The 15284-nt window shown below is 43.1% G+C and overlaps 1 protein-coding gene across 5 annotated transcripts in view; it reads left to right on the plus strand.

The window, feature by feature from the left end:
* The window catches only part of ARMC9 (armadillo repeat containing 9), a 142056-nt gene that overhangs the window by 43578 nt on the left and 83194 nt on the right, over positions 1-15284 (plus strand). For all 5 annotated transcript variants that reach the window (XM_045517458.2, XM_074364476.1, XM_045517456.2 and 2 more), the window contains 6 exons: positions 929-1040; positions 3673-3765; positions 9724-9814; positions 11130-11253; positions 13857-13996; positions 15179-15255. In XM_045517458.2, coding sequence (XP_045373414.2) covers positions 929-1040; positions 3673-3765; positions 9724-9814; positions 11130-11253; positions 13857-13996; positions 15179-15255 — 637 coding nt within the window. The remainder of the gene's footprint in view (positions 1-928; positions 1041-3672; positions 3766-9723; positions 9815-11129; positions 11254-13856; positions 13997-15178; positions 15256-15284) is intronic.

Consider the following 15284-nt stretch of genomic DNA (forward strand, 5'->3'; position numbering starts at 1 on the left):
ACATCTTACATGACTGTAATACAACATCAAAACGAGGACATTAGCATTGAGACAGTACAGACCTCTTTCAGTTTTCACTGTTTTTTCTGTACACTCCAATCTCCTTCTGTTCTACAAAACAGCAAACAAAGTGTGAAGACACTTGTTTCAGGACGAGGCATCTGAGGTGGTTGTTTTTGTACCTGGACAACCAGAAGCAGGTGTTGGGTCATCTGCAGAGTGTAGATCTTCGAACAGAGATCTCTCTTATTTGAAACCTGCCTTCCCCTGAGGCCTTTGACCTGGAGTCCTCTTGAGGAAGGTTTGTAAATTGTTCAACTCACTCCCCGTCTCACAGGCCTGTCCCCGCTGCTGCTTCCTGCTCACACCCTCTACCTGCTGCAGGGTCAATGGTGTAGCTCCTGCTCAAAGTGTTTCCTGACTGCTGGTCTGTCCCTCACATTCCCTCAGGCCGGTCCCTCAGGCTTGAGAGGGACAGTGACTTCAGGTCCTTAGGGAGGATGCTAGGGGCCTGCTGACACTAATAGGCTTTGGGCTTTGCTCAGGATTCTAAAGAGAACTTTGGTGGAAAGTTATGATGTCTCCAAGATGATTTCATCCCCATCTGTGGTGCCCCGGCCTAATGTGAATGCGGTGCTTTCTAAACCCATTTAGGCAGAGACTCCTCGTTTTAGGAAAACTGCTGTATCAACCTTAGTCCATGCAACAGAAGGGGCTGAGCTGAGCTCGTTGCAGCTGGGGTGGGGAGCCTGGAACCCAGCCCTCTCCATGGAGGCCTGGAGTTAGTACCAGGAGCACAGAAAGCAGTAGCCCACTGCCCGTTCAGCCCATCCGAGCGGGTCTAGATGGGGTGTCATGATACTCAGGAGGTGTAGTGAACATGCCCTTCTGCCCTTTTCTTTCTCTTTGAACTTGTGTTGCTGAGTAGGAAACTGAAGGATGTCCCATTACTGCCCTCCTTGGATTATGAGAAACTGAAGAAGGATTTGATTCTGGGGAGTGACCGCTTGAAAGCCTTCTTGTTGCAGGCTCTGCGCTGGGTACGTACATTTTTTTGTTGAAGTTAAAAAAAAAAAAAAAAAGCCGGTTTTCTTGGCTGGTTACCTTGCTTGTATCTTTCAACACATCTTCTCAAACTCTTTCTTCCTGCTACCTGATGACGCCAAGAGCTAAAGTTAAAAGCAGCTTCCAAAGATTGCTGTGGTCTCTTTAAAAACTCCTTGACGTTATGGTTGCCATCGCCTTTGATATATGCAGTTTCAAGGCCCCAGAGGCGCCCCCTGTCTGGCCCTTTCCTGGTCCTGAGCCACACTCACAGCTGGGAGGTGTCGGCGTGTCAGAGCACGGACTCACTCTCACACTGCACCTCCGCAGAGACCTCCGTCCAGGTTGAGGAGTCACCAAGCGGGCACAGGAGCAGGCATCAAGGGCAAAAACCTATTAACAAGTCTTTAAGGAAAAGACTTAGTTTTTTAGACTAAAGCCTAGTCTAAATGGTTGCTTTTCTCCCCAGTGTTCAGAGTGATCACAGTTAAGCCTGTGGTTCTCAAGCTTTTTGGTCTCAGACCCCTTTACACTGTCAGAAATACCGAGGAACCCAAAGAGCTTTTATTTCTGTGAATTTTATCTACCAAAATTTACAGTGCTGCAAATTAAAACTAAGAAAATGTAAAATACATACTTATTAATTCATTTATGATGAACAATAATAAACCAAGAACATAACATACTTTTTATAAAAAGTAACTATTTTCCAAACCAAAAAGAAAATTAGTAAGACTGACATTGTCTTACATTTTTGTAAATTTCTTTAAAACATTTTTTCTTTTATTTTTTATTTTCTCATTTTTATAAATTTTTAAAATAAATTTCTTTAATATCTGGCTTAATGGAGGACAGCTGGATTCTCATCTCTGCTTCTACATTCAATTTATCATGGTATCACACTTCAAATAGCCTCTGAGAGGTAGATCATTAAAAAGACAAAACATATCTTAGTATTATTATGAAAATAATTGTGACCTTGTAGACCCCCGGAAGGGGCTCTGAAGCCCCTCAGGGTTCCCCAGAATACACTTTAGAACTGCTGGCATACGCCAACACTGGTTCACTCTTTAGCTGAATATCTGTTCTTATTCGCTTGCAACACTGTCAGACTCTTTCATGGATCCCAGGTCTGAGGGTATCTTGACATCAGATGCTTTTGAATGATTTCTCCATCTCTGGATTAAAAAAGCTCTCCTCCCTTGCACTTCTGATGGCTGTTAGTGCTTCCGGGAGTCCGGTCTGGGGGAGTGCTCTGAGGGTGCACTCAGGACCAGCGGAAAGGGTCCTGTGGTCAGTCAGTGGTGTCGCTCCGGATTTGTTTGCATCAGTTGACTGGAGCGCGTGGGGCGTCAGGAGGACTCTCTAGTGGTCATCCTGCACTGGACATTTGCCTCTCTGCTCAAGTTACCAAAACCATCCTTCCTTTGGTTCTTAGATTATCCACCCAGCACTTGCTGTCAGTCCATTGTACTCTTGGTGAGACAGGGTATTTATTCCTTTGCTGAGTGAATGGCATTGTCAGAACAACCAGGAAAAATAAACAGATCCTTATGATTCTGTCTGAGACTCCTCCAGTGCCTCCACTCCACCCCAGTCCAGCAGTAGCCTCCAAACTCAACAGCAGCCCCCAGATGTGACCCTCCTGGCACCGCCCTCCTTTAATGTAGTCCTTTCTTCCCTCAGGGCCTCCCTCGTTGGCCACAGGGGTCCGGTCCATCAGTGACACCTGCCTCCAGGCAGTCTGCGGCTCTTCCCGTCTTCCCACCCCCCGTTCTTTACCCGTCCCGCTGCTCCTCGCCTGCAGTCTCAGGGAGCTTTGTCTAGCAAGGCTGTCCTGGACAACCTGCACAAGGACGTTTGCTCACAGTAGTCACACGGCTTTCTCAGGTGCACAAACACACACACATTTCACATGCTCTCCACGAAACATATTTCCTACAGCCCGATGGACATTAAGTAAATTCTTACTTTTTTAAAACAACACAACAAACTTACGGCTTTTCAATGTCTACGAAATTCTACTCAGCTGCACACACCCCCCCCCCACACACAAGCACACACGTGTGTGCACAGTGTCACAGTACTGCTGTGTCAGTCCCTGTAGGGTCAAGTCTGCTTGTGGGCATGGCCCTTGCTCACGGCCCTCACAGCCTGCCCTGTGCTCCCCTCATTGAAGGCCCCATGAGTGCATCCTGTATTTCACACCTGCCTGAGCTGGACTGCACGTCCCACTCCCTCCCCACTCTCACACCCCCTGTGCTGCATAACAGTCTGTTCATCCTTCAGGAACCAGCTCTTGAGCCACTTCCAGCAAAAAAAAAAAACCCTCTCCAGGCGTTGGCGAGCCCTCCCTTATCTGCTCACTTAACAATCCAGCCCTTTTCCACTTCACCGCTCTGGAGATTTCATGTGTGTAAATCGACTCCTACATCACCCACTAGGAAGTACATTGTAATTTCTCGTTAATTGACTTGTTGGCTGGTTGACTAGCCCCCAGCTGGGTACTGTTCCTCTTGTTGGATGAAAGGCGTAGTTACTGGCACTGCCCATTAACACACACCAACTGTGGGGACATTCATCTCCACGTTCACACTTGCATCTTGTTGCTCTTGTTTTTCTTTCTAGCGCTTGACCACATCCCACCCTGGAGAGCAGAGGGAGACCGTTCTGCAAGCCTACATCAGCAATGACCTCTTGGACTGTCAGAGCCACAGCCAGGTCGGTGAGAGCTGGGCCAGCATCCAGCCAGGGCCTTCATTTCGAGGGGAGGATCTGAGAAGGGAAAGCATTCATTTTTACGCGTATCTTCAGTACCGTGACCGGATGCTGTTCACCCTGGACTTGGGCCCACTTTTCACTTCTCATGCAGAGTGCTGCTTGATTCAGCTCTGTAGCTCTTTTGTGCCGTTTTTCCTTTTCTCAAGTTCCCAACTCTTTCCCTCACCCTACTGCTTACCATGTGTCCTGAAAACTCAATATGACTTATGATGGGCAAGGTAGGTAAGCAGATTCGTTTTGTTTGTTTGTTTCTTCATCTGGGCCTGCCTTAAAAAATGTCGACACTATTTGTATGTAGCTTTGGACCAGACAGGTCTACCGATGCAATGTGAAACGCGTGGGATTTGGAGGTGTCAGATCTCTGCCCTGCCACCTCTTGGCCAGACAACCTGAAGCAAGTTTCTCAGTCTCAGGGGGCTTCCCCACATCTGAGAAGGGGCCATCCTGCCTCAGGAGGTTGTTGGGTTTGTCACGTGGTTACGTGTGGACAGTACTTAGCCGGGGGCCCAGCACAGGGAAGTCCAGGCGTGGTGGTTCTCCCCACTCCCCACCTCTCTTACCTGTTCTTGGCACCTGTTATCAGACCAGAGGAGGATCCAGAACTTGAACATGGCCTAAATAAAGAAGATACTGCATCTCATTATTTCAGCTGACCGTTTATCCAAAATGCTCTAAAAACATCACCTCCCTGTTATTAAGCTTCACAGTGTGTGCACTGACTGGAGTATCCATACCTCTTATGATTGCTGATGAAACAGCCCCCCGGTGAAAGCTCATTATGTGTAATCTGCTGTGCGCACAGGAGACAACGTTTCAGGGCTTTGAGCTTATTCTTTGTACATAGTCTTATTGTTCCCATGAAAGAGTTAAGTATGAAAAATAGTCTCTCAGATTCTTGACTTATTTTCTTTTACTTTTTTTTTGGCTTGTATTTGTAATGGCATTGAGACCAACCATGAAGCAGCTGAATAATATACTGTCAGGACTTATATATTCAAATTCAAAGAGTAAATTTAATACTAATTCTTTCTGAATGATCATATTTCACTGAGTCTAAGATCCAGTCCCCACCCCTGCGCTTTAGCACCTGTGAAACTGGAGTGTATCTAATAATCGATGGCCTGTTCGAGTTGAATTGGCAGTTTATAGTTTAATTGCTTTTTTCTTTCTTGGTTGTATATAAAAAATAATGTGTCCTCTAATGAAAAGTGTCTTCGGTTTTGTGATATATGATATTTGTCAAAATGCTGTGATCTTTATAGCCATTGAAGATGTCATTTCTTCCTCAAGTCATTATTTTTAATTGCTAAGGTTTATTTATTATTATTTTTGTTAGTAAGGAGTGGGCTGGAATTATTGTAAGATGTCTGAGAATCTGCAAAGAAGGAAAACTAAACTCCTTGGGTAACGTGGATGCCATGTCCCCATAACACCAAAACAAATTGACCCTTTCAGTCTGGAAGTTGAACTAATTGTTGGTTGGTTCGTCTGGCTGAGTGGTTCTCAGAGTTTAGTGTGCGGTATTACCACCTGGAGAGCTGGTGAAACAGATTACCAGGCCCCACCTGCAGTTTCCAGTCAGCAGGTCTGGGATGGGGCCTGCGGATTTGCATTTCCGACACGACATGCTTTCGGGTGATGCTGATGCTACTGGTCCCAGATCATGTTTTGAGAATCACTGTTCTAGACAAAAAAAAAAAAAAAAAACCTTGAAACGAATCAAATCTAACCAAATTGCAAAGAACTGAGTTTTTCATTTTTAGCTGATTTTGAAGTCGTGCCACTATGTTTCATGTTGCTGGAGGTGCTATGATGTCAAATTTTCCACATTTGACAGTTTCACCTATCTAGCATGATATATGCATTTATGAAAAGAACGGTTCCTTAAATCAAAGGAATTTTGTCTTGTTTTTCAGAATCATGTTTTCAGTTGTGAAATATATCATTCACACAGATGAGTGTACATGTGTGAACAGTTTAAAGAATAATAATAAATAAAACAAATACCAATGTTTCCACCACTCAGATTAAGAGATAGAAACTCCAGTAACTTGGAGGCTACTAGATTGCACCCCTGTCCTTCCATCAAAAGTTAAACACCATCCGAACTTTTTAAAAAATTGTGGCAAGATAAGCATAATATAAAATTTACCATCTTAATCATGTTTAATGTACAGTTCAGTTGTGCTGGGTCTACGCATGTTACTGTGCATCATGATCTCCAGAACTCTTTTTATCTTACAAAACTGAAACTCTATACTTGTTAAGCAAAAACTCCTCATTCCCCTTCCCCTAGCCCCTGGCAGCCACCATCCTTTCTGTTTCTCTGAATTTGACCACCCTAGATACCTAGATACCTGGGCTTATTTCACTTAACATCATATCCTCAGAGCTCATCTATGTTGTAGCATGTGTCAGAATTTTCTTCCTTTTTAAGGCTGAATAATATTTCATAATACACCCCCCCCCCATTTTGTTTATCCATTCATGCATCAATGGACACTTGAGTTGCCTTTACCTTTTGGCTGTTGTGAATAATGCTGCATTGAACATGGGTGTACGCATCTTGACTTTTGTCTTTATCTGTTACATGCATTTCTTTTTGGGGAGGGGGGGTGGTAATTAGGTTTATTTATTTATATATTTATTTTTAATGGAGGTGCTGGGGATTGAACCCAGGACCTTGTTCATGCTAAGCATGTGCTCTACCACTGAGCTATACCCTACCTGACTCCATGCTTCTCTTTATAGTGTCCCCATTTGTATGCGTACCCTGAATAATACAGTGTTTGATTTGGGGTTTGCTGAGTAGCAAGTACAAACCTTGCTCTGCAGGGAAAGGGTACTTTTCCCGCATTAGATGAAGGCATTCAGGGAAAGATGACGTGAACAAAATCGCTGAATTATAATCAGGCATAACTTCCCTGGGCTCTTACTGGTCCCCTCTGGGGACATTGGTAGTCAAGGTCAGGAGAGTGTCCTGGAAAGCATAGGACGTCTGGCAGGGCTGAAAGGTTGACCAGGTACTGGTTATCCGGCAGCAATATGTATGGCCAAGAGGAATGGTGAGCTGCTCTGTCATTTTGGTTTTTAAGCTCGCCTGGTCTACTTCTAGTTCTCAGGAGTTGATCACATGAGAACACTTCTGTGGGGTGGAAAGACTGCCCACAGCTGATGCACACATCAGGATGTGGAAAGGGGAGCTGGAACTCCATCAGCACATGGGCAAGGGTATCCAAGTACAGGTGAGTCTGGGCTCACCTTACCCAGGTATTTTGTACTCTGTTTGAATGTATGTTACTCAGTGTACTGCTTTGGAACCCTGGCAGTATTTGCTAAAACTGCATAGTTTATGTTCTAGCAAAACCACTCCTAAGTATAACCCCGATAGAAATGTGTCCATATGTTCACTAAAAGATGTGCAGGAATATTCACAGCAGCACTGCTTATAAGAACCAAAACATTGGCTATAACTCAAGTGTCTATCAAGAACTGAATGGATAAATTAGCTGTGATATATCTGTGAAGTGGGACATACCAATCGATGGGAAGAGACACACAACATGGATGAGTCACACAAACGTAATACTGAATGAAAAAGTCAGACATGTAAGAATACCAATTGCATGATTTTATTTGTTAAAAATTTCAAAACCAGAACTAACGTATGATGTTAGAAGCTACGAGAGATGTTGTCATTGCTTTGGAAAGGGACCCCAGAAGGGCATCTGGCGGTCTGGTCAGGTTCTGTTCCTTGATCTGGTTGTGGGTTACTCACATGTCCCCTTGCTGAAGACTCATCAATCTGTACACTTATGATCTGTGCGGTTTTCTGTATGGATGTTATATTTCAATAAAAATTTTTCCTAAATAAAGATGGTGCAGTGGCAGTAGGCACCCTGCACCATCAGTGCAGACACCTTCAGTGCGTCCCTCTATTGAGGCAGCTCCGTTCAGTCTGCACTGTGGCCCTCTGCATCTGGGGCACAGCTGCCTTCCAGAAATCTCTCTTCACCAAATGGCTGTAGATTCCCAGCACCCCTCTCCTGAATTGGCTGTCTTTCCAGTATTCTCTGTTGTCTTTTTGGTGGAGCACATTCTTTAGTTAATAGCTTCTGGAGAAAGAATGGATGGGGAGTATATTTTTCAAGACTGTGTATGTCTGAAAATATCTTTATTATTTGTATAGAACTCTGGGTCATAAGTAATTTTCCTTCAGACTTTTGAAGATATTGCTTCATTGTCTTTTAGGTTTCAATGTTGCTGTTGAAAAGTCCTAAGCCTCTCTAATTCCTGACCTTTTGTATGTGACCTGTTTTTTTTTTCTCTCTCCAGAAAGATGTTGAATCTGCTCTTTTCACCAGTGTTATTGAGTCTCCCACTGATGTCTTTCATGAGGTGTATTTGATTCATTGTTCTGAATGCTCTGTGAGCCCATTAAATCTGACAGCTTTAGTTCTGGGAACTTTTCTTAAGTTATTCTGTTCATGATTTTCCTCTCTCGGTTTTCTCTTTATGAATGTTGGCCCTCCTAAATTGGTTCTTTAATTTTCTTACTTTTCCCTCATGTTTTCCATGTTTTCCGTGTTTTTCTCTTTGTTCCACTTTCTGGGAGATTTCCTCATCTTTATTTTCCAACCCTTCTGTTCAGTTTTCCGTCTCCTTTTTAAATAGCATTCTGCTGTGTCATGGGTACGATATCGCGTCTTACACCTCTGAGGATACTAGTGACAAATGTTTATTTTTAGTTTTCTTCTCCCTGCACAGTCTCATTTCCTCCAAGTTGCTTCTCTGCCCTGCCCCATTTGTTTTGGCCTTATTTTCCATATTGGAAACTTCCATTGAGTTCCTGGTAGACGTTGGTTATCTCCTAATGTGGGGAGACTGAAGCTGATTGGAAGTTCGGACTGTGAGGATAGGTTCTGTAGGCGTAGAGCTCCATGGAGGGTGATCCTGGTAGGCCATCTCTTGGGAACCTCCGCTTTCAGGAGCTCTGGTTCTTTTCCCTCAGGCTGGTTATTTTCCTCCAAGAAGCATCTTCTGATCTCCTGCCTAGAGGGTAAGGGTCTGGTTGCCAGAGTTCCAGAATCCAGGTACAGGGAGAAGTCCTGGGGGTGGCTCTCTGTTTAGCATTCATTCTGTTTTTAGGCACCACCCACTCTCAGTTTTGGTGTAGAAGCCCTGCTCATCTGTGCCTCGTGCCCCGCATCCAGACACCCTTCGTGTTGCCCTCAAAGGCGAGCGCTCCCAGTGTGTGGTGGGAGGGACACAGGAGGAGTGGCATGAGTGACATCAGACTGCTGCTTTAACAGCTTGCACTCATTCTTCTTGATTTTTCTCTAGTCCTTGAGCCTTTTGAGGATTAAGCGATGTACACTGGGTAATTTCCCATTTCCCATTTGGCATGCTTGGGTCTGCTCAGTATGTTACTGTCCTGCGTTCCTGATTGCAGAATTGTGTAGTTATAGCTTCCTGGGCTGTCCTCTCTATCCTTGAGAATGTATGTCTCCCTTAAGCATCACTTACTGTAGTTTTACTGTGGTTTGGAGGGAGCAGAATTAGATGCACGTGTTGGCTCAATCATTCTGACCTGGAAAAGCATCAGCAACCGTAACAGCCAACAGTATTGCTTCCTTGTGTCAATCACTGTCCTAAGCGCTTTGTATGATTATTTCTCCTAATTTGGAAGTCTGAATAACTTATTTTTGCCAGCTCTCAGAAAAAAACCCATTGGAAATCAAGACTTCCAGATGAAATGTTTGGCTTTAGTCTGTTTATTTCCCCTCTAATAAACACACACAGAGGAAGAGAACGGCAGGTCCGCAGAGGGCACATAGGCTTCTCTCTCACTTTTCTTTAACCTCATTATTTTTCCTCTTTTGATGTGTCTTCCCACAGAGGAGTGTGCTTCAGCTGCTGCACTCGAAGAGTGAGGTGGTGCGGCAGTACATGGCCAGGCTCATCAATGCGTTCGCGTCCCTGGCAGAAGGTGAGACGCCAGCCTTCCTTCAAAGAGAAGAGCTAGGTCTTATGGATGTGTTTTTCCCTGTGAAAATGGACATTCTTGCTTGGGGGAGCGTGGGTGGTAATAGCTCAGTGTTAGAGATCATGCATGCAAAGATCAATCCCCAGTACCTCCATTAAAAAAAAAAAAATTTTTTAAGCACTAATAATAAAAATTTGATAAAATTTTCATTAAAATTATTTAAAACAAGAAAATGGACATTCTTCCCTAAGTTTCTTGGAGATGACGTGTTTCCTCAGTTTGTTATTGTTTAATGCATCTAAGGTCTTTTGTGAAAAATTAGTTATTGTCATATCTCTGGATTTATGTCAGAGCAAATTTTGATGGCTTTGGAATTTATTTTGCAAGCCTCTGGTTTTATTTTATTTTGTAAGCTTGTTGGTTTTGTAACATAGTACTTTTTAGACTGCTTTCAAGATAATGGGTAATGCATTTTCGGTCAGTTTCCTCTTAAGGCAAAATAAGGTTGGTGAAATAATTAAAGCTGATCCCAATAAGCACTGTACCATTTCCTTCAAAAGACTAAACCTCTTAAATCAAGAGGATTTGAAAATTTCAAAAATAACGTGCCACCATAACTGAATTCAAAGTGATTTTACAAAATGCCATTATCATCCATAAATTCTAATTTGTTTGAACTCTTTTTAGCATGAATAAAGGGAGTTCTCAAATTGCAGCTGTGTGATACTCCAAAAGTTTTTTCATTCATTCCTTTGTTCTTCCATCCATTTAACAAACATTGATAAGCCAGGGTATGTGTCAGGGACCATTCATATAATACTGTTGACAGTTCCGTCTGAAATTAATGTTGTATTGAGATACAAGTCCACAACAGTCTAGTGACAATTCAAGGCTTATAATAGGGTTCCAGGTATGTTTCCTCCTTCTTCTCCAGGCCATGGGTGTGTCCAGAAAGCACTGCTTGGCTGCCTCTGTGTTAAGACTAAGGGGCTCATGGCACACAGATTCCTCACCCTCCTTTCCCTCGTGATCTGGCTTTTGGGTTCAAGATTTCAGGTAACTAAAAGACAGCACTCCCCACAAGAACTCAGTGAGGACTCATGTTTAGGTGACAAGAAAAGTGATTTTCTCTTCATTAGATAGTTGAGTCACTAAAACCAACTTGCAGATGAAATATCCTTTAATAAGTTTTTTAGAACATTAAATTACCCAAACTCTACATGTGTTACATGCAAAGTTTTCGTATACAGTGGTTTTGGAGCATGAACTTAACGCAAGATCAATTCTCTCACTTGTTCATCTCTGGTTCTATCACTAGGTCGCCTCTACCTTGCCCAGAGCACAAAGGTGCTGCGGATGCTGGAGGAAAGGCTGAAGGAGGAGGACAAGGATGCCATCACCCGGGAGAACGTGCTGGGGGCCTTGCAGAAGTTCAGCCTCAGGTGCTGACCGTGCAGCAGGTTATGGTGGCTCCTGTGAAACCAGAGTGGAGTTTTTAAGCCACTATTTTGCACTTATTTGGTCCCTGTGACAATCCAACAGGCAGATGATATTTTTCAGTGAATACTTAGAAAAGGTTGGGTAACTTTCCAAAATGGAGCCAGAAAGCGTATCTCTAATCCACAAAACAAAAAATCCACAAAATCTTGCTCTTGGCTGCTGCGGGTGGAGGTGGACATTCTTAAAGCACCATTGTATTCTCCTAAGAACATTATCTCGGGCTGACCAGGTGCTAGACACCAGATTGTGTCTCAAGTCATGTGCCAGTTTTAGAGATAAGCACATGAATAAAACCCACTAGAGCCTCAGCCTGCAAGTTGTTCACAGCTCTTGAGGGAGACGTGCTCATAGACGCGCAGGCACGGCCAGTGGGGTAGGTGGTTCTGTGGAGGTCCGGGTGGAGCCTCCTGGATCCTCGACCATATATCTCAGCCACCTGCCCTGTAGTCTCAGTCTGGACCCAGTCATGACTTGGAACTGTTCCACCTTAGACATCTAAAAATCAGACACCTCTTCTCAAACCAGATCTGATGTCCTCCCAGAGCTTTACATCAGTGATTTTTCTGTTTACAGAGCTGTACAACTATCACCACATCTAATTTTAGAACATTTCCATCACCACTTAAAGGAACTTCATATCTACTTACAGTCGCTTTTTATCCTTACCCCTTGCTCTGGGTGGATTTACCTGTACTGTCAATTTCCTGTAGAATTACCTGTACTGCTGTGTTCTTTTGTGACTGGCTTCTTTCTCTTGGTGTAATGTTTCTGTGGTTCACACACGTAGCATGTATCAGTACTTTGTCCTTTGTGTGGCTGAGTAACATTCCATTATATGTTTAGACCACATTTCATTATCACTTCATCAGTTGATAGACATCTCAGTTGTTTGCACTTTGTGGCCATTGTGTGGAAGCTGCTATGAACATTTATGTACGAGTCTTTGTGTGGACATATGTTTTCTTCTCTGCTGGGCAGGTATCTAGGAGTGGAATTGCTGGGTTATATGCTAATTCTTCCAGCATCTGTATTCCATCATAACCACCTCACTTTCTTTTTGACTATTAAGAATTTTAGTACCATGAGTCCTTGACTTTTTCTGTCAGTCCTGCTGTGAACACACTTTCTTCCTATCAGGTGTGGTTAACATTTGACTGACTCTCACTAATAACCTAAAGCCTGAAAAGAGACATATTCTAAGTGTTTTTGTTTAGTGGGGGAAAGCTGTAGGTATATAGTTCCTACTATGTGCCAGGTCCCTACTGATGAAAATGTCTTGTTCTAACTATATGAATTGAAAATCCAGATATCCAGATAATATCTAGAATTATCACCTCCTTCTTTTTTTTTAATTTTAGTTTTATTTTTTGTGGGGAGGGGTGATTAGGTTTGTTTATTTATTTAATGGAGGTGCTGGGGATTGAACCTAGGACCTTGTGCATCTACCACTGAGCTATACTCTCCCCCCTACTTCCTTCTTATTTCTATTTATAAAGATAATTTAGCTTGATGTTGACTGTACTTGGAAAAATTTTAGAAATACAATAACTGTAGTTAAGTAACAGATAAGATATGATGAAGAAATATTTCTGCCTAGTAATGCAGGTATTTACTGCCAATTTTTTCTTTTTTTTCTAATGGTAATTTAAGGTTTTCTGTTCTGGAAATGTGCCTAATGTTTTTGCAGTCTTCCAGGGCCTCTATGATGAATGTAGAAAGTAGCTAGTCTTACTAGACAAGTGTAATCTTCATTGTATTCTGATAAATTGCTCTGAGTGGGTGGGTGTAGTGTTTAGGAAGAGCATGAACAGATACTGCCCCAGGTGGAAGTTTTACCATCACCTGTTAAGCAAGAGATGCACAATGGTGGTTCCACTGTGGTGCTTGGATTTTCAAATAATTCAGATGATTTCTCATGCTGATATGATTCTTTGTCTCATCAGTTCTTAAGGCTGACATGATGACATTCACCATAACACATTATGATGAGGCATTGGATTTTGTAAGATTTTACACCTGGACTTTGGGTGGAAAAATAATCCCATGTAGATTGTATTACCCAGGTTATTAAACTACCCTCAGTCTATCGAGATCTGAATCAAAATGGTATTTAGCCGACTTCATGCTCTTCTTTTTCATATTTCTTCATTTTTACATAGCTCAAGGTGCCTATATAGATTAGACTTAAGATAAAATTCTGTTTGTTAATGAACTATTTCTATGACTCTGTTTCCTGGGTTAAGGAGACCAAAAGCTTTCAATAAATATATTAAATATTTGAAGTAATACTCTGCTAATTCTAAATGTTGAAAAGGAAACATTCAAAATAGGAAGTCTCCCTACTGCCTTATTTTTTTTAAACCCTTAATAATATCCTGGAAAAGTAAAGAGTTCATTGTTGTTGTTTCAGTTGTGTAGAGTCTGTATTCCTTAGAGTCTGTAGCTTCTGTGAAGTGTCTTTTCTGATATGCACTCACGTTACCATGTACTCTTACATAAACGGATTCTTGCCAGCTTTAATTACCTGTAGGCCGTTTCATCCTAGGCGCGCGCTGCAGACAGCGATGATTCAAGACGGCCTCATCTTCTGGCTGATTGACATCCTGAAGGAGCCTGACTGCCTGTCTGACTACACGCTGGAGTACTCGGTTGCTCTGCTCATGAACCTCTGCCTCCGGAGCGCAGGTCTCCAGCCTCCGGCCCCGCCCCCGGCTCTGGATCATCCATGAGCCTGATGTGGTTTGCCTTTAGCTTCTCTCATAGAAAACTCAAAACAGAAAAGAGTGTGAAGCATGTCCAACTCGGTATAAAGCCAAAATGCCATTCTGGCCTTGGAAAGAATATTTTAGATTTATTCAGTACCTACATTAAGAGGAAATTGAATTAGTTTATGTTTTTCTTTATCTTCATGGTATTATTCAAAGGTAGGAATTTAAGAACTAAGATTCATTTTATCTGAAGACAGAGAAGTACGTTCCCGAGATTCTACAGGACTAAGCTGCAGGCAGAGCAACGATATTGAACAAGGCCCCCTGCTCTTAGCCACGGTCTTCCCCGCTCCAGCCCCTGAAGATGGGGGCCCTCATGTGACACCTCAGGTCATTTACGTTCTTGATCAGTAAAGACAGTGATTTTAGCTTTTCTACAGATTCCATCCCACTTTAATGACCTGTTACTCGGGATGGAAGAAGCTTCATTAGAAGAGGTGTCACGTCCAGCCTACGATTTTCCTAGTCTGAGCTGCCCCCATGTTGGGAGAAGAAGGTCCCCTGGATAGATAGCTCGGGGGTGTTTCCCAGAAGCTTCTTCACCTTCAGGCGCTCTGTAATCTGAACCACTGAACTGTGTGTTGTTGGCTGAGTGAGTGATGTTTTCAGTCTCCTCTTTTAAAAAATAGCCTGTGCAAATATCCAAGCTTTAAAACACTCACCAGATTGTAATCAGTTTTTTAAAAATTATCCTTAGTTTATTTGCAGTGATTGTTATAATGATGTTTGGAATTACTGAAATACCTGTAGGATTTTTATGGGACGGTTTGTGTCTCAGGAGGTAGAACGGGCTCTATTGTGTATCATGCTTCTCTGTGCTCGGCCTGAGTGATAGTAACCGCCACCACTTACTGAGCACTTGGAGTGTGTCAGCCTGTACTGAGTTACTCAGTTCTGCATTGCCCTTTGACGTGGACATTCAGAATCCCTAAGGGACCTCAGAGGAAGAAACCGGGGCCCAGACTGGTTCAGTGACTCCCCCAAGGTCCCACAGCTCATAAGCAGAGGAGCCAAGATTTGTATTCACGTCTGCCTGAGTTGAAACTGTGCCACTGAGTTTAGACACATCCTGTTTTGTTTTGTGGTTTTTTTCTTAAAGGGAAGAACATGTGTGCCAAGGTGGCGGGCCTCGTGCTGAAAGTTCTTTCGGATCTGCTGGGCCATGAAAACCACGAGGTACTCAGCGCTGCTGGCCCCGGGCTCGG

This window comes from Camelus bactrianus, chromosome 5 (assembly GCF_048773025.1).
Source record: "Camelus bactrianus isolate YW-2024 breed Bactrian camel chromosome 5, ASM4877302v1, whole genome shotgun sequence".
NCBI classification, from domain to species: domain Eukaryota; kingdom Metazoa; phylum Chordata; class Mammalia; order Artiodactyla; family Camelidae; genus Camelus; species Camelus bactrianus.